Source organism: Phascolarctos cinereus, unplaced genomic scaffold (assembly GCF_003287225.1).
Source record: "Phascolarctos cinereus isolate Bilbo 61053 unplaced genomic scaffold, phaCin_HiC Scaffold_1;HRSCAF=81, whole genome shotgun sequence".
Lineage (NCBI taxonomy): Eukaryota > Metazoa > Chordata > Mammalia > Diprotodontia > Phascolarctidae > Phascolarctos > Phascolarctos cinereus.
This window is the reverse complement of record NW_027555514.1, coordinates 181,931,594-181,951,504: the sequence shown is the minus strand read 5'-3', so window position 1 is coordinate 181,951,504 and position 19,911 is coordinate 181,931,594. Positions and strand designations below refer to the sequence as shown.

At 36.2% G+C, this 19,911-nt stretch overlaps 1 protein-coding gene across 3 annotated transcripts in view; it reads left to right on the top strand.

Annotated features, from left to right (window-relative positions):
- The window catches only part of PTPRO (protein tyrosine phosphatase receptor type O), a 216,784-nt gene that overhangs the window by 82,268 nt on the left and 114,605 nt on the right, over positions 1-19,911 (top strand). For all 3 annotated transcript variants that reach the window (XM_020994337.2, XM_020994336.2, XM_020994335.2), the window contains exon 2: positions 18,824-19,097. In XM_020994337.2, the coding sequence (XP_020849996.1) occupies positions 18,824-19,097 (274 nt within the window). The remainder of the gene's footprint in view (positions 1-18,823; positions 19,098-19,911) is intronic.

The following is a 19,911-nucleotide window of genomic DNA, read 5'->3' as shown; positions in this document are numbered from 1 at the left end:
AAATACTGTTAGTAAGTAGATCCTACCATGCCCTCCAGCTTCTATCCTACATCTCTTCTCTCTGTCTCAACTAAACTCCTTGAAAAAGTCATTTATACTTGTTGCTTCCACTACCTTTCTCCTTCATTGTCTTATAAAGACTCTGTAATATAGCTGAAAATGTCATTCAACTGAAATTGCTCCCTCCAAAGTTACCATTGATCATTCAATTGCCAGATCTAATGGATCCTTCTCAGACCTCATCCTTCTTGACATCTCTACAGCATTGGACATTAATAGTCACTGTCTCTACCAGTATACCTTCTCCTCTGTGGAATTTTGTGTCTCTGCTCTCTCTTGGTTCTCCTCCAATAGTGCCTGCTTCACTTTTCCTTCTCAGTCTTTTTTGCTGGCTTTTCATTCATGCCATGCCCACTAACAATGGGTGTCCCCTAAGGATCTGTCCTGAGCCCTCTTCTCTTTTCTCTTTATATGCTCTCACTTGGCAATCCCATTAACTCTCATAGGTTCAATTATTATCACTCTAATGGATAATTCCAGGTATATTTATCCAGCTCTAGTCTCTTCCCTGAGCTCCAGTCCCATATCACTGTCTTTTTGACATTTCAAACTGGATGCCCAGGAGGCTTCCCAAGCTCAACATGTCCAAAATTGAACTCCTTATCTTTTCCCCCAAACCAATCCTTCTATAACTTTCCTATAACAATTATTTGTTAGCTACCATGCACCACCATTCTTCTAATCATTTTGGTTCAAAATCTTAGTGGTAGCCTTAACTTCTTCTCTTGCTTACTTCACATATTCCATCAGTTCCCAAATCTTATAATCTCTTTCTCCGCAAAATTTCTGACATATGTCTGCATCTTTCCAGTCACATAGTCACCGCCCTAGTTCAGACCCTTACCATTTCTCGCCTAGACTACTGTAAATAGCTTTCTAATTGATCTTTCTGCCTCAAGCCTCTCCCCGCTCCAATCAGTCCACCACAAAATCAAAAATTATTTTCCTAAAGCACAGTTCTAACCATGTCACCCTGATACTGAATAAATCCCAGAGTGTCCCTATTATTACTAGGATCAAATATAATTTCCTCTCTTGCAAAGCTCTTTACAACACGACCCTTTCCTAACTTTTAGCACATTGATTCCTTTCACACACTGTATGATCCAAGTGTACGTGCCTCTTTGCTTTTCCTCCCACATGATGCTCCCTCTACTGCCTCTAAGCCTGTTGTGCATTGTCTGTCTTCCATGCCTGGAAGATTCTTGTGACTTATCTCCCACTCTTAGAATCCCTGGCTTCCGTTAAGATTAAACTCAAAGACCATTTCCTAAAGGAGGCTTTACCTGATCCTTATCCACTGCTGCTAGCAGTGACTTCTCCTCTATGGCTACCTTCTAACTACAATCTCATACTGTGCTCACTTATGTATGTTGTCTTCCCCTTTGGCATGTAAGCTCCTTAAGGGTAGGCACTGTTTTCACTTTTCTGTATCCATAGAACCCAGCACAATTCCTAAGCTTGATAAATGCTCACTATTAGGTTAAGTGATTGATTAATTGATAGAATTTTATCGGTATGGATTTTATTTTGGGTGGCTGCAAATAAAACACATAAGTTGCTTTTACTTTCTATGTCAAATAAAAATAAATCCTATTTCAAAGCATCTAGGATCAAAGAACTGTACTAAGGAGAGACACGTAACTCCTATTTTTCTGGGAGGTTCCAACTTCCTTTTTTCTAAGAAATAAACCACACATGTACTCTTGTGATTTTTTTTTTTGAAAGAGATCCTCCTACATTTTGAAAAATACCTTTTGGTAGCTAAATTCAGAGAAAATTCATTTTAGTGAAATATAATGAACCTGTAACTGACACAGACCTGCCGCTGCAAATTTACACTTGGATTGTATGCTGTAATTTATCTTCAATAAGTTAAGCCTTATCTCCCCAGGCCAGGCTCCTGGCATATCTAGAACAAAACACCACATGCCAAAATAAGAGTGAGAGAAATAACTCAAGTGAAACATCACACTCAAATACATGTTAGATGAATTTGGTCCTTCAGGGTTTCATAGCATTGACCAAATCAGGGGGAAAATATTGAAGTAAATATAGTCAAATATGTAGAGGAGTTTTCATACGTTGTATCCTTCAATGCAATAAAGCAATAAAGCCTCATTAAAATTACCTCAGTTGATTCAGAACAATGCCCAACTGCATTTTTCAATCGACTGGGTTATCTATTTTTTTAGATCACCCCAAGTCAATTAATTACAAGCTTGGTAGGAAAAAGGAAAAGGTTGGGTCCCTTGCACTTCATATTATTGAAGTTTCATAGTAATTTGTTAGACCCACCTTAAATGAGGAAGAAACAGCATAGTGGAGGAAAAAACACTGGTCTTGGATTCAAAAGACTGAGTCTTGTCTGAGACACTTAGTATCTGTAAGAACTGGAGCAAGTCATTTAAAAGCTTTGAGCCTCAGTTTACACATCTATAGAATAGGTATAACAATACCTGTGCTATGTTATTGTGAGTAAAGCACTTGAAGGCTTATAAAATACTATATATTCTTCAGGTGTTAGTATTAACTGCTCATACTTTAAAAGCATGGGGGGTCAGAGAAGGAAAGGAAGCTGGATAAAGGACACATGAAGGAAGATGTTATCTGCATCCAGAGAAATAACTGATAAATAGAAGTACGTATAGAATGATTTTAAGTACATACACATATTTGTGTCTTGTGGTACCTGTCTCTAGGGTAGGGGGAAGGAAGAAAAAAAAGGAAAAAAAAAGAAATTTACATGATAACTTTATTATATTCTACATAATAGATTTGCAGTTTCACATGTGATCATCTTTTTTATTCTACTATGTTAAGGAAATTCTTGTTTTATTCTATAAATTAAAAATAAAATAAATAAAAATTAAATAAGAAAGAAGCAAAGTTGAGGAAAGAGTAGAAAGCATCGTCTTAGATTCTACTATTAATTCTACTATGAAATGTATTTCTATGCCTTCTCCACTCTTCACAGGAGAGAAGATGGTCCAGCATAGAGTACCCCACAACAGCACTTATACTGTAGTCCTAAAGAAGTAATGTTTGGGCCATGAACCTTAGAGCCATTTCTGCCCTCTAAGGTGGTACAATATTCAGTAGAGTAGGAGCTGTCAACCTCTCTTTTAAACATTGCTGAATTTAGCAGTTACCACTGCTCTGCAATCACAGGATCACAGATTTAGATGTGGAAGGTACCTCAAAGACCATCTAATCCCACCTCCTCATTTACAGAGGGGTAAACTGAAGCCCTATGACAGAGCGTCAACTGTCAAGGTGACGATGGCGGCAGTGGGGATGATCCCTCGTCACCCCGGAGAGGAGAGACCTCTGGGGGCTATGACAGCAGCACAAACCCAAATAAAAGTAAGCAGCCCGATACACTGAGAGGGCGAGGGACAGCTTTTCCACCTTTTCAGATGACGAAGTTACTCTGTCTACTTGATCTTCAAACAGTGACCCCAGTGAATACTGTCCTCCTCCCCCCTTCCCCCAAGCGAGTCGTCAGGGATAAGTTGAGGCAGCTAAGTGATGCCATGGATAGAGTGCTGGACATGGGGTCTGGAAAACTTGAGTTGTGATCCAGCCTCAGACACCACCTGTGTAATCCCAGGCAAACACTTTCTGCCACAGTTTCCTCAACTGTAAACTGGAGATAATAATAGCAGCTACCTCCCAGGGTTGTTGTAAAGATAGAATAAGATAATAGTTATAAAGTCACTTTGCAGACCTTAAAGCACAATATAAATGCTAATGATTATTGCTATTAGGTGGTGCAGTGAATAGAGTGCTGGGCCTGGAGTCAGGAAAACCTGTCTGGACTCAGACACTTACTAGCTGTGTGACCCTGGGCAAGTCATTTAATCCTGCTTGCCTTGGTTTCTTCATCTGTAAAACATGAGGGAGAAGGAAATGGGAAACCACTTTAATATCTTTGCAAAAGAAATCCAACCCAAATGGGGTCACAAAGAGTCGGACATGACTAAAATGACTGAAAAATAAACAAACAAATGTTATTGCTATTAAAATAGTAACTTATCCAACATCACCCAGATAGGAAAAGGGAAAATTTGAACCAGGTCCTCTGAGCCTCCAGCACCTTTTTCATTTTGCATCATTTTGAAGCTGCTGTGGGATATTTGGCTATGTCACTATAGTGCAATGAAAAGCCCTCTGGGCTTGGAGTCAGTTGATATGAGATTGAGACTCAATTCCATTATTCAGCCTTCAGACTATGGGAAATTCACTGAATGACTCTGTGCCTAGATTTCCTAAAAGTGTAACATAGGGAGAATAATACTTTAAAACACAGTGAGACTCAAATGAGGTTATATTCTATTGACTTTTAAGTTTACAAAGGGCTTCTCTCCTAAAGCCCTATGGTATAAGTAGTGGAAGTACCCATTTTGCTGCTAAGGATATAAGTTCAGAGAGTTTCAGTGACTTGCCTCAAGTCACACAGCTCGAAAACATCAGATCTGGAATGTGAATCTAGTCCTTCTGTTTCTAAAGCTAGTGTGTGTACGTTCTTCTATGCCATGCACACTAGTGTAAAGAAAAGAGGCTCTGGTCTTTATGTCAGAACACATGGGTTCGAATCCCAGCTATATCACTTATTACCTTTGTGACTGTTGGTAAGTTAATGAACCTTTCTGAATATCATCTTCCTTGTAACCAAACTATTGTTATTATTATCATTATCATATCTGATAATAATAATAAGCCATTTATTTTCAATAAGTGGCTATTCTGATGTACACTGAAAATTAGGGGTTTGGCTACAGGGTACTAAAATTTAGAGGGTGCAAAAATGTAAGGCATATAATCCTTTGATAGTAAAGAAACAGATAACTCATTTTAACAGCTTGTTGGCAAGAATAATTAATTCAAATGGGCTGGCAGGTATTTTTATAATGAGAAACTATAATAAGCAATTCTAACAATAGATACTTTTAATAATACCCCTTTACAAGCCATTCTCAAATATTCTCAAAAATGCTCACATGGATTTCTCATCTCATTGATTTGAATGTTTTCTTCAGTGATGCTGACTTCAATTAACTCATGGCTCCCTATCCTGTGCTCATATTGTCCATGTCCTTGCATATGTTCACTACAGGGAGTCCACCCAGTGTCCTGGGGGCCTTCCTTGCTTTCTCTTGATATTATGAGGATTCCAGAGGTGTCCAGAAGCTGTTCATTTTGTTCTCTCTCCTCACCTTATGATCAGCCAACCTTCTCTTTTCAACCATACGATTCTGTATTGAAAAACTTTGCTCCATTTCTCCTTCATAGTTCCTTGCTCGTGATGTGCCACAGCCTGCTCACACTCATCATACATCTCTCCACTGCTCTTTGAATGAAGCTCATTTTTCATTCTTTGGAGACCATAGTGTTCCATGAATAAAAGCCATACACAGCACTGATAGATTAGTGATATTAGATAGATGGGCATTTGTTTTAAGGAGAAGCTTTGGATCATTAAAAGAACTTTCTAGTTTCCCAAAAGCAATCCAGTCTATTCTACTTCTGTTAAATTCTTGATTTGAATAATTTTTTATTTACAGTATCTGAACAATATACTTACACACATTCACATATATGTAACAATAGATCCCATTTGCCCAGAGGGAGGGGGCACCCACTCACACTAAGGGATCCCAGCTCTGGGATCCTGGTACAAGCTGTACTGGGGGACTTTGCATTTTTTTTTATGGATAAGTTTTTATTTTGCAGGAAGGTAGTCTGAAATTCCAAGATGTGATTTTTTCAGACATATTAAAGGGACAATAACTCTTCTCTTTTAAATCTATTTTTAGAAATGAATTTTTGTGGATACTGGACAATGCGGTAGGAGAGATCATTTGTTGATCAGTATTTATTGAGTAGCTGCTAATGCTATACGAGGGATACAAAAGAGAATTAAGACACAATTCCTGGGGGACCTTGCATTTTAAAGAAAGGAGTTAGCCTTTTTTTTTTCCCACTGCCTCATTATGTCCACCCCAGAACTTCAGGGAAAATCACATAAAGCATAAGTTTGGTCATGTCTAGACTGTTCCCAGAAATGGAATATAAAGGTTCTTAATACACAGTGTAGATCAGACATAGGACAGCTATTTATCCCACACAAAAAAATGTGTTGTTGGTTTTTTTTAATATTTGGCTAGGCAATGGGGTTAAGTGACTTGCCCAGAGTCACACAACTAGTAAGTGTTATGTGTCTGAGGCCGAATTTGAACTCAGGTCCTCCTGAATCCAGGGCTGGTGCTCTATCCACTGCACCACCTAGCTGCCCCACAAAAAAATGTTAAAAACACAAAAGTGTGCCTTGACAAAGACTTAAAACATGAAACACGGTGACGAACAGGTTGGAGAACTAGATATTTTCATCATCTATAAACCCTCTCCAAAATAGGAATTATATATAAGAAAAAAAGTAATTCAGTTGTCTCCAAGGGCCAGATACCAATAACTGTAATAAGATAACAATCTAGTGAACTAACAACAGAGAAAGTTAAACCTAACTTTAATTCACTTCCCTACCCCATCCCTACCCTAGAGATGGCTAACATAAATTTTATATATACACACACACACACACACACACACACACACACACGTAAAATCAGTCTATACATACTTCTATTTATCAGTTCTTTCTATGGATGCAGACAGTATCTTCCTTTAGTGGTCCTTTGTAGTTAATTTGGGTATTTATGATAGTCAAAATGATTTAGTTGCTCAAAGTTGTTCTTAAAACAATATTGCTGTTACTGTATACAACATTCTCTTGGTTCTATTCATTTTGCTCTTCATTGTTTTGCACAAGTCTATCGATGTTTTTTTAAGATCATTGAATTCATCATTTCTTATAGCACAGTAGTATTCCATCATGATCATATACCACAACTTGTTCAGCCATTTACCAGTTGACCAACAGCTGCACAATTTCCAATTTTTTGCCACCACAAAGAGAGCTTCTATAAATATTTTAGAACATGTAGGGTCTTTTCCTTAATCATCTTTGGAAATAGACCTAGTAGTGATATTACTGGATCAAAGGGTTAAGGCAGTTTAATAACTCTTTGGGCGTAATTTCAGATTTTTTTATGAACAACTATTGAAAGACAAAGAAAAATGAATCAACATCTGATGATATAGAGGAGCCTTTGGATTCCTAAGACAGCGTGAAACCACAAAAGGATCTTCTTGAATGATTTAAAAGAGAAATGGGAATTATGAAAGCAGAATTTGTGTCCCACATAGCAGAAATAATTGGCAGAAGAGAAAAACTGGAATGCACAATGGCAAGCCTCATAAAAAGAAAAATAGAGAGAATAACTTATTGGGAATGTGAATACACAAAAGTAAAGAACAATCTAGAAGAAGAGAAGCAAAAAGTAAATGTTTAAAAACAGAAACAGAAACATGATTGCTGTACAATCAGGACATCACATCTACAAGACAGGATACATAGAGATGTGTGGGATGCCACTCAAATTAAAAAAAAAACACACACACTTAGAAGTTTTTCAAGGAGAAGTAGAAAGTTAATTTATTTGCTATTCTTGAGACTAGGGTGTCCCTCCACCAGGATGATCTGATGAGGGAAAACAGAGACAGAAACAAAAGAACCAGATTAAATAGCCCTAACGGGCAAATTCCCCCTCCCACCAACTGTCCACTACTTGGCAACGAGAAACTCTACCATAGAACAAAGGAAATAATCTACATATCTCTATTTCTTAGTTTGCTGAAATAACGTCGAAGAAGCAGTTAAAAATGTGCAGTCAAGCTGGACGTTATGCTGTGTAGTCAGGTCATTGTGACCAAAATATAGCAACAGATACAACAAGATACAGGGGGTGCTTCAAAGGTTTCAGGCTGAGCAAACTTTACCTACGAATGTGGCACTGGGAGAAAAGGGGACTTACAGAAATCTATACTTAGCCCTATCCTGCCTCCTGAACTTATTTCTAAATTTTGGATAGTCTAATCCCAAACCTTAATTACACTGCGAAGTCTTCACTGGGACATCCCATTCAGAGATAACTTAAGAATTATAGATCTCCCAGAAAAACACATAAAAAAACTGGAAAACCATAGTGGAAGGAATAATATAATGAAACTTACCAGAATTTCTGAAACATAGAAAACTAACTGCCAATCAAAAAATTTCTGTAGATTGCTTCCAGGGGGGACAAAAACCCCAACCTCCTCCCCCTCCCAAAAAAAACCAAAACCAAAAGCAAAAACAATCCTATATGACTATGCTGCAAACTCCAAGACTTCAAGGTTCCTACCAAAGGTCATTACTCTGTCAACTGCAGGAATTAGTATAAGGTGGTTAAAGGAAGTAGTTAAATGTAATAATTCCAATGACAAATAATAAATTACTCAAATGACCAGAAGAAAGATCTTCAAGTAAAAAGGAAAAGAAAGAAATGAAAAATAAAAAATAAATAAAATAAGGAGCAGCTAGGTGGCACAGTGGATAGAGCACCGGCCCTGGATTCAGGAGGACCTGAGTTCAAATCTGGCCTCAGACACATAACACTTACCAGCTGTGTGACCCTAGGCAAGTCACTTAACCCCATTGCCTAGCCAAAACATAAAAAATAAAATAAAAGGAAAAAGAAAAGAAATTTGAATAACACAAGACAATTATGCACCCACTAGAAAATGCAGAAGGACATGGACTTCAAAAGCGGAGCTCAAAATGCTCCAAGGTAACCTACTCTGCAAACCTCAGCCTAATCATTAATGAAAATATATGGATGTTCAATAAAAAAAGAGACATTCAAAGCAATCCTAGAAAAAAGAATCAGACCTGAATATATTATTTGCTTTTCAAAAACCCCACAAACTGAAATATAAGAAATTACATGTATATATTTTATATATGCATATGTAACGTATAAACAAATACAGATACCAGGAACAACAACAAAATAACAGATTATCAGGGCAGCTACTTGGTGCAGTGGATAAAGCTCTGGCCTTGGAGTCAGGAGGACCTGAGTTCAAATCTGGCCTCAGACACTTGACACTTAACTAGCTGTGTGACCCTGGGCAAGTCACTTAACCCCAATTGCCTCACACACACAAAAAAGGGAAAAAATAAGAGATTATTAAGAGCTTTTTTAAAATTACTTTTTGTTTTTTATTTTTTAATTTATTTTTAATTTATTTTTTTTCCATATGCTTTTGAGTTGAAATTTTTTTCTCCCTTTTTCTCCTCCCCCCACCCTCCCCCAAGACGGCGCATAATCTGACATAAGCTTTACATTTACATACCCATTAAACATATTTTCACATTAGTGAAGTTGTAAGTAAAAATTAAAACCAATAAGAGGAACCATCAGAAAGATGAAACAAAACTCAACTTAAGGTAAAAATAAGTGATAGCGATTCGACTTCCATAGTTCTTTCTTTGGATGTGGACAGCATTTTCCATCCTGAGGCCTCTGGAGATGTCTTAGATCCTCGTAATGCTGAGAAGGGTTCAGTTTAACATTCTTAGTCATTGCATAACGTAAGAGCTTTTTTTTCTAAAAGTACACAAGGAAACAAGAGTGAAAGCAGAAGTCAAATGGAAATGCTGATGATGGAGAAACTGGCGTGAAATTTGATGTACAAAACCTCATAACACCTTGCCTTACAGGTAAATTAATGTTTTTAATAGGACTAAATTACAAAAAGAAGGATGCACACAAGGGGAGAGGGTAAGAAGAAGATATAGAAGGATGTTATGTTCCCTAATCATGTAAAAGGTTGACAACGAAATGAAAACGACTTTGCTGTCTTGGGAAGAAGAAGGACAAAGGGTGGGATTTAAATAGGGAGAAAGAAAGGGAGAAATCTTGTTTCTGTGGTAGGAGGAAGTATCACTGTGTTATACTCCCATAGGAGAAGAGAGATAATGTATTTATTTATTTCAATTTATTTATTTGTTCATTTTTTGGGTGAGGCAGAGAGATGATTTATAATGGCGGATAGGGACCTTTCAATATGTTTAAGCCACACGGGTTTGGGGCTTAGAGAGACCATAGTCGTGCATCTGAAGAAGGGGAATAAGAACTCCTGGGGCAATAGACTTTTGAAAGAGTGAAAAGGAATGGACCCAGGGAGGGTACTTTATGGCAAATAGGAAAAAATGTTTATAAGGAGAGCAATGGTTAATAATGGGCTGCAAAATCAGGGACATAGGAACGTTTCTATCAGAGGGCATTCATTACTCTACCAGAGGGCTGGAATTGGTATTTCAAAGAGTGAGGTACAACATAAAAATGAGGCCAGGGGCAACATCTATAAAGCAGTTACAAAGAAACTGATTAGAAAAGGGAAACTAAAAAAGATAGTTTAGAAGCTTTAATTCACGAGGAGTACAGGGATTAAAGAAAGACTAAGTAAGTATAAGGGTCATGAATCAAAAGTAAAAGTCTGGAATAAACGCAAAAGGAAAAAAATGGAAAGAATGAAGGAAAGAAATTATTTTTAGAAAAAGGAGCAAAAATTAAATTAAAAAAACCAACTAATGAACAAAACAAATTGAAGGGAAGTAGAGGAAGAAGGATTTTACTTTACTCAAACCATATTATAAAACAACATCTAGTATTGGTTAAAAAATATTTTGTTCAGTCATGTCCAACTCTGTGACCCATTTGGGGTTTTCTTGATGGAGATACTGGAATGGTTTGCCATTTCCTTCTCTGGCTCATTTCACAAATGAGGAAAGTGAGGCAAACAGGATTAAATCACTTACCTAGGTCATACAGCTATTAAGCATTTGAAGCCAAATTTGAACTCAAGAAGATAATCTTCCTGACTTCAGACCCATCTGCTGCCCAACCTAGCTGCCCCAGTTAAAAAAAAAAGGATCTAAATCCCACCTTTTGCAAAAGGTCTTTTCTACTTCCTTTCCCAACCCCAACTTCTAGTGCCTTTCCTGAGATTACCACCCATTTGCACTGTATATATCTTGCATATGCATAATTATTTACCCTGTCTCCTACATTAAAATATGAGCTTCTTCAAGACAGGGACTATGTTTTTGTTTTCCTTTGTGTCTCCAGCACTTAGCACAGTATTTGGCAAATTGTAAGTGTTTAATAAATGCTTGTTGACTGACTGACATGTCTAGCCTCTCAGGCTAGCTCTTATGTGAGTTCAGAAAATTCCTTTAAAATCCTTTTATTCCTCTCACCTGGACAAGTCATTCCCTGACTCTTCATCTAGCACAAGGGGAGGGTGAAGCTATGGTAAAGGGACTCTTAAATATTCTTCTAAAGTCCATGAAACTCACAGGGGCCAGGCCAAGTGAAAAAGACCCAAATGGATTGCTAACCATTGTCTCACTTCCCACTCACTTTCCAAAATCCCATGTCTTCTTAAATCAGCGCACTTTGAAGAGCTGTCAATTTCACAAATATGTGAGGACAGCCTTGCCACATGGAGAATCTTTCTATGAAAGGCAGTATAATGAAGTAGAAAGAGTACCTGGAGCGGGAAGGCTTAGGTTCAGTTGTTAACTAAGACACTCAGTTGTCTGATCCTCACTTAACTACTCTGAGATCTAGTTTCTTGATAGGATAATGCCCTCTTCCCTACATTACACAATGGTGAGGAGCAGATAAAATAATGTGTGAAAACATTTTGGATCCCTAAAATGCTACCTAAATGTACACTTATTTGTTATTATTTTATCAGTATTTTATCAACACTTGGCACAACCTCTTCCAGCTCTGACCTCAATCAAAACAAGTTCAAACCTGGGAGGTGACCCAAAAGATTATGCTTTTGAGTCATTATTGAACCTACTTAGACATCCTTCTGAGATATTTCCAAATATAAGTAGTGTTCCTGTCTAGGTTTCTACAAATGTGGGTAAAGGGACCCTCAAGTACTATACAAGTACTGAATATAATGAATGAATTTGTCAAGTATGGAACAGGCTTCATTTTATACCAAAGAAAATGTTGAAGATAAAAAGGAATCATAGGAGTCCATAAAAAATGTAGAAATTAGTGAAAGGAAGAGAGGAAGGGAAAAATATTTATTTAGTTGCCCGTGTGCCAGGTACTGTGTTCAATGATTTACAAATATAATAATGATAATAATGAGAGCTAATATTTATAGAGTGATTACCATGTGCGGGCACTGTGCTAAGTGCTTTACAATTATTATTTCAGTTGTTCCTCACAACAACCCTGGGAGGGAGGTACTATTCCCATTTTATAGTCAAGGAAAATAGAGGAGGTTAAGGGACTTGCCTAAGGTCACAGAGCTAATAAGTATCTGATGCTAGATTTGAACTCAGGCATTTCGTACTTCAGGACCCATGCTCTATGCACTATGCTCCCTAGCTACCTGTAGCAAAAGGATAAACAATATATTGACGAAAAAAGCAATACAATTCTCCTCCCTAGAGGGTGTAATCTACCTTTCTTCAAATACCTATGTGACCTCTTATTCCTAGCATTTAATATTCTTACCTATAAAATGAAGCATTTGTCCTAGATTAGGAATTCTTAAATGTCACAGAACCTTTGTCATTCTGATAAAGCCTGTGGAACCCTTCTTAGAAAACTGTTTTTCAAATATATAAAGCAAAATAGAATTATGAAGGAAATAAATTATAATGACATAGTTATCAAAATATTTTAAAAGCAAGTTTATTAACCCAAATTAAGGACCTCTGATCAGGATTAATTAAATCTCTTTACTCTACGTGAGTCCCTAACATCTTCCTTCATTCTACCACTCTGTTTCCTAGTTACTAATCCAGCTTCACAGAGAGACCCAATCCAAATCTAAGGTTGTCTCTATGAAGCTGAATTAGTGCCTAGGCCTGGGGGAGGAGTATGGGATTCACTTAAAAGGAAAGGGGAATCATATCATATCATATTGTATCATATATCATATCATATCATATCATATCATATCATATCATATCATATCATATCATCTGTTTGTGGGTTTCAGTACGTCCTTTATATGTTTCTCAAATTTTCTATTGGATATGATGTTGTCCTATACCCCAAATATATTGTTGTCTTGACTGCTTATGTGGGAACAGGGGACCTTCTTACCCCCATATCTATGGAGGCCTACATGGAGACCTATGTGGAGGTTTCACAGAGGCAATTCCATGTGGGGCCAAAGAAATAGGATTTTTGGAGGCACTCATTCCATAGAATGCTTCAAGTTTTAAAAAAAATTTGTAATGTGATCTCACTTTAAAAAAAAGTATATGTGATTTTCACCCATTCTTTCTCTTCTTGGTTCATTCCAGCCACTAATGAATGAGTTAAATTACTTTATTCACTTTTATTCCTACTGTTTTGAGTTGAATTAAAGCTTATTGAACACAGGCATTTGGATCAAAACATAAAGCATAGATCATCTCAAAACTATGTATGTCAGTTCTCAGAAAGACAGCTTGTCTTTAATTACAGAGTTTTTAAACTAATGGCCAGAAGTATAAAGAAGAGATTTAGTCCTTTCTATGATGAATTTTATTTTTAACATTTTCACCCTTACCATTGGAATTTATTTTGCCATTTGGCTAAAATCTAATTGATACTCTCCCTCTAAAAGTTACAAGTGCATTTCTATTTCTTTATTATTTTAATAATTATTAGAAATGTTACAAGAGGAAAGTCTAATGGGGAAGCTAATACTAACTGCTATATTCTGACAAGGAAAATTAATGATATTTCCTTAATGCCATACACCAATTCAGGACTTAAACAAATACCCATCCTTCAGAAAGAATGGCATCTTTTCACTTGATGAAGCAAAATACATAATGTCTTTTTACAGCTGTTGTGGAAGACAACACTGTTTTTGAGTTTCATTTATAACACATAAATGTCAGATTGTTATTCCTGCCATCTCCTACAACAAAATAGCATGAGGACAGTGATCTTTTTTGTATAATGAGATGATGGAAATTATAAATTAAACCAAAATCTAACATGGGAAATTATTTCTTAATTATAACTATTCCAAATATTACTGCTTTGCCTTTGTTTATAGGGAGAGGTTAGAACATTCTATTTAGTGTATTAAGAAGATATTGTTGTGTCTGTATCACAGAAAGCACTCAGGACTTGGACTCAGATGACCAGATTTTTACTTCTGTCTCTGTTAATCCTTCAGATATTGAAAAATGCATTATTAAAAATTATATTTTTGTGAGGGTGGGAGAATAGTAGAGAGGGAAAGACATTGGTCAGGGAGAGCAAAGAAAGAAGGGATCCAGAGTTACACTACCACCTGACCAGGCATTGAGAGGAAAAGTCCATGTGACTTTTTTAACCCTTTCTGTATCTTTTGGGCTTTCGGATGGTAGGGAGAATGTATTGGTGAGTTGAAACTGTAAAGGGAAATAGGAGTTAAGTTTTACCCATAAAAGAGGAGCACTCTAATGTGTTTTCCTGGAAGTTGGGATGCTATGACCAGGAGAATTTCTCTGAACAGGGGTCATGTTTTCCAATTCTAGGGGAAGGAGTATTTGGAATCCAAATCAAAGGATAGGAAAGCAGGGAGCATAGGTCCAAAGGGAAGATGTATTATCTTCAAGAGGGACAGTTGGTAAGGAAAAGAGGGAAATGTACTTGGGGCAAGATGAAGTCCAAAGTAGTACATTCAGGTGGGAAATTAAGAGATGGCCGGCCTGGGGACCTCTTTAAAGGAGGTTCTCCACCCTTCATTAAAAGAGGTCCCCTGGGTAGAGGGTACTGATGATATTAAGCAGAAAATGGGTAGGGAGAAGAACTGCATTTTAGACCTGTGCCTTCCATTTTCTGTGTGATTTCAAGCTTATGATCTCTGGGCCTCAGTTTCCTCATTTGTAAAATAGAAATTACAGTATCTGCCCTGCATATCGCATAGGGCTATTTTGATGATCAAATCAATTTTGTTATTATTTTGCCTAGTTCTGTAAACACCCCATGGAAGTTTAATTGGTATGGGATTAAATTTGTAAATTAATTTAAATGGAATTCTCATTTTGATTACATTGGGGGAAGGCTAGCTATGAGCAATGAATATCCTTCCAATTATTTAACTCAATCTTTATTTCTTTAAAGAGTCTTTTATAATTATATTTGTGTGTCTTATTAGAATGACTGCTAGGGACTTCATGCATTTTGCATTCTGTAATTATTCTGAATGGAATTTCCATTCTGGATTTTATTACCATTGTATAGAAATGCTGTGATTTTTGTGGATTTCTTTTGTATTCTGCTATTTTACAAGTAGTATCAGTACATTAATAGGATAAAAAAAAATCTCCCAAAGTTGTCAGCATTTCTGCTTAGCAATAACTAAATCCAGGGAGAAAATAGAAAGGGAAATCCTATACAGAATAAATAAAATATGTAAAATATTTCTCTTTTTAAAAACAATTGATGTGGAATGAGAACCCTTTGTTTCGTAAATGTTTGATAGAATTCAGTAGTAAGTCTGTGTACTTCTACAGTTTTTTTCCTTCTTCTTTTTTCTAATTTGCTAGGCAATGGGGTTAAGTGACTTGCCCAGAGTCACACAGTTAGTAAGTGTTATGTGTCTGAGGCCGGATTTGAGCTCAGGTCCTCCTGAATCCATGGCCCTTGCTCTATCCACTGCGCCACCTAGCTGCCCCCCCTTTTTTTTCCTTCTTGTGAATTAATTTATGAACTGCTCAAATCCTTTCTGGGATTGATTTATTTAAACTATTTTTCATTTTGCTAACTTTAGAATTTTATTTTTTCACATAACTGCATCCATTTAAGTTTTTAATATTGCTGGCATTCTATTTGATGTGCTTATTTCTGATTATTTAAAAAAATTCCTCTCCATTTGTTATAAGGTGTTCCTTCTCATGGTTTACTTTTATAGTTTTATTTCTTAGTGTCTTCCTCTGAGATTATCTCCAATTTATTCTGTATATATCCTACTTGAACATTACTGTTTGGATGTTGTTTCAACCCTCAGTCCATGAACCTCTTGAGAGTAGGGACTGTTTTTTTGTTTTTTAGGGGTTCTTTTGTTTTTTGTTTTTGCCTTTCTTTGTATCTCCAGCACTGAGCTCAGCATTTAGCAGCTTGGCATATAACAGGAGATTTAATTGTTGACCTGTTTATTTAAAAAGATTAAATGAACTAATAATCATTATATATGCATATAGATTTTATTAGCTTTTTCAGAAAACAGCTCTTTGTTTTATCTACTAGTTCATTTCTAAAATATTTTAAATTTATTATTTTTTTATAGTAAAGTGAAAAGAATACTGAATTTGGAATCAAAGCACCTGGTTGTTAATCCCAATTCTGTTGCTTTCAGCAATGTGACCTTGGGCAAAGTACTTAAAGTCTTCAGCTTCAGGTTCCTTATCTTTAAAATTATGCAAGTAAACTAGCTTACCTTCTTCCTACTCTGAATTCCTGATCCTTTTATGTCTCCTTTGCCTTTTTTTTGGCATTATTAATTTGCAGGTTTTATAATTTTTAATATATTACAATTCACAATTGAATAATCTTTGCTTTTTCTTTTGCTAATATACATCTTGAGTTGTAATTTTCCTCATATTACTGTTTTAGCTGTGTACCATAATGTATGGTATGCTCTATTACCAGCATTATTGTCTTTAATAATTTAATAAGGTTTCTATGGTTTTGTCCTTGACCCAAACATATTTATATTCATATATGTATACATGAATATATGTGTGTGTATGTATATATATATATATGTATACATATATATATATATACATATATATATATGCACAAACACATTTAAAATCTCCTTTTAAAACTTTATCCTTTTTCATATTTTCTTAATTAAATAGCTTTGGTTATATCATTATTTGAAAAATTATGTATTTAAGATTTCTATATTTTCATAAATGTTTATGTCTTAGTAAAACATCAATACATGTAAAAATCTTATGGAAGTCTAAGAAATATACTAAGATTGCCATTCATTGTTCTCCATATGCCTCAAATCCAATTTTCCTAACATTCTGTTCAAGTCTTTAATGTTCTCATTGCTTATCTTTCTGTTAGCTTTCTCAAGCTCTGATGGAGGAATGCTAAAGTCACCTATGATTAGTATGATAGATCACAGAAATCTTTTTTGTATTTTGGTTAGCTTTTCCTTCAAACACTGGATTGCTATGCTATTCAGGGAATGTATGTTTAATAGTGACATTATTTAATATTCTAAGGTAACTCTAATTATAAATAAATAATTGGTTTTTTGTTAGTCTATCTTGGTGATTGTCTGTATACGTGATTCCCTTTTCTGAAATTGTAATTGCAATTAAGGATGTGTTTGTGTGTGTTTGTGTGTGTGTGTGTGTGTGTGTGTGTGTGTGTGTGTGTATGGCAATAAGGCTTAAGTGACCTGCCCAGGGTCACACAGCTAGTAAGTGTCAAGTGTCTGAGGCCAGATTTGAACTCAAATCCTCCTGACTCCAGAGCTGGTGCTCTATCCACTGTACCACCTAGCTGCTCCTAAAATGGGAAATGGAATTAATTAATTAATTGATTAATTTTTTTTTGGGTGAGGTAATTGGGGTTAAGTGACTTGCCTAGAGTCACACAGCTAGTGTCAAATGTCTGAGGCCAGATTTGAATTCAAGTTCTCCTGACTTCAAGGCTGGTGATCCATTAAAAGAGGTCCTGGTGTAGAGAATACTGATGATATTAAACAGAAAATGGGTAGGTAGAAGAACTGCATTTTAGACCTGCTCCTGCCGTTTTCTGTGTGATTTCAAGTTTACATTCTCTGGGTCTTGGTTTCCTCATTTGTAAAATAGAAATTGCAATTATCTGTCCTGTTTATCCCATAAGGCTGTTTTGATGATCAAATAAGATACTATATTAGAAAGTGCTTTGTAAGCTAAAAAGTCCTTAACACTTATAAGGTATTGTTATTGTTAAGTACCTGTCAGCAAAGAAACTAATCTGAAGTCATTTTCTGCTTAATAGCTTAGTCATTCTTCAGTCGAGGTTCCCTGACTGCTTAATCATTTTTCCACCTAGGTTTCCTGACTATTCTAGGAAGTACCTCATAAGCAATATTTAGGTGCAATCAGTCATGATTCTACCTTTCAGTATATCATTAAAAGGCAATTATCCATGTGATTTAACTTACCTTAAACTTTTATCTCCGGAGTTGGGTCAAAATCTTTGACCCTTTTTCCCAATTCCTATCTCTCCTTCAGCCTTTCAACTTCTCTTATACAGAGAGAGCTGATTCTTACATAAGGAAGTTTCTCAATGAGAATATGTCCCTCCTAATGAAGAATAGGGATGAGAGAAAACATTTTCCTGGGCATTTTCATCAATGTGCTGATTCTGTTTGCCACTTTGGATTATCGTAATATCCACCTAATATTCCCCCTTTCCCAAAGTGAAATTTAAAAAAAAAAACCCTTCCATGACAGTAGACATTCTCTCATACAGTAAAACCAAGAACCACTGTGGTGCATTAAATGGAGAGATCATTTGAAGTCATGAGGGAAAAAAGGAAATGCAAAACCATGAAAAGATCCTGAGTCATTGATATTAAGTTCAGCTACTTCAGTGTTCATGTATTTCTTCCTGGCTCAATTCAGTTTCCATTAGTTTTTTTTTTAAAAAATCATAATCTAGTTGGGAAAATTAATTTCTGCAACTTTCAGTTATTAGATGCATATCCTTTATATGAATCTGGATGATAGTGTGAATTTTATCTCTGTTTCTTTTGTCTTTTTATATCTCAACAGAATGCTACATCTTTCCATGTTACTGTGCAAGATGATAACAGCATAGTTGTCTCCCTGGAAGCTTCAGATGTCGTGAGTTCATCATCTGTATATGTTGTGAAGATAACTGGTGAATCTAAGAATTATTTCTTCCAATTTGAGGAATTTAACAGCACACTGCCCGCCCCTGTGGTCTTCAATGCCAGCTATCATGGTCTTTATTACATAATAACTTTGGTGGTAGTGAATGCAAATGTTATGATCAAACCAGCCAGATCAATCACTGTGTTAACAAGTAAGTACTCTCTTCAGTATGATCCTCCAAGTACCTTCTTTGGATGCGTAGTCATACCAAAAATAATTTGCTTGAAGTGCAAAGGCAGCAGACCTTGTCAGGATACCTAGATTTTAGTTCTAATTCTGCAGCTAAGTTCTTAGGTGACAGAAACTATAAGTTTCCATATTTTTTGTTTTTTGTTTTTGTTTTTCTTTTTTAGGCAATTGGGGTTAAGTGACTTGCCCAGAGTCACACAGCTAGTAGGTGTCAAGTGTTTGGTCTGAGGCCAAATTTGAACTCAGGTCTTCCTGAGTTCAGGGCCAGTGCTCTATCCACTGTGCCACCTAGCTGCCCCAAGTTTCCATATTTTTAAGATAAAGAAATTAGATCAAATGATCTCTAAGTTAATACAACCTCCAGTATGACCTATGATTAAAACATGAAGAGGAAAAACAAAAGGATTAGGAGAATAGGAAGGAAGGATGATAAAGAAAGTGAAAAGAGAGGAACATGTGAGGAACAGCAAGATGATGACACAAATTTCCTAGGATTCACTGCACTTTGGTTGTAACATATTACACATATCTCCATCTGATCATGCAGTTATTTTATATAAAATCTAATGAGTCCCTATGCAATGTATCATAAGCATCAGATAGTGGCAGTTAAGACCTTCTACCTTTTGGCTCCAATCTACCCATCCAATTTATGTCATGTGTACATCCTTTCATGTTCATAGGAAATTAGGGATTATCAGGTAGGGGCCACAATAATTTGTGGCTTCCTATGAAACAGTGATTATTTTAGGAACAAGAAATCCACTATAAGTTAA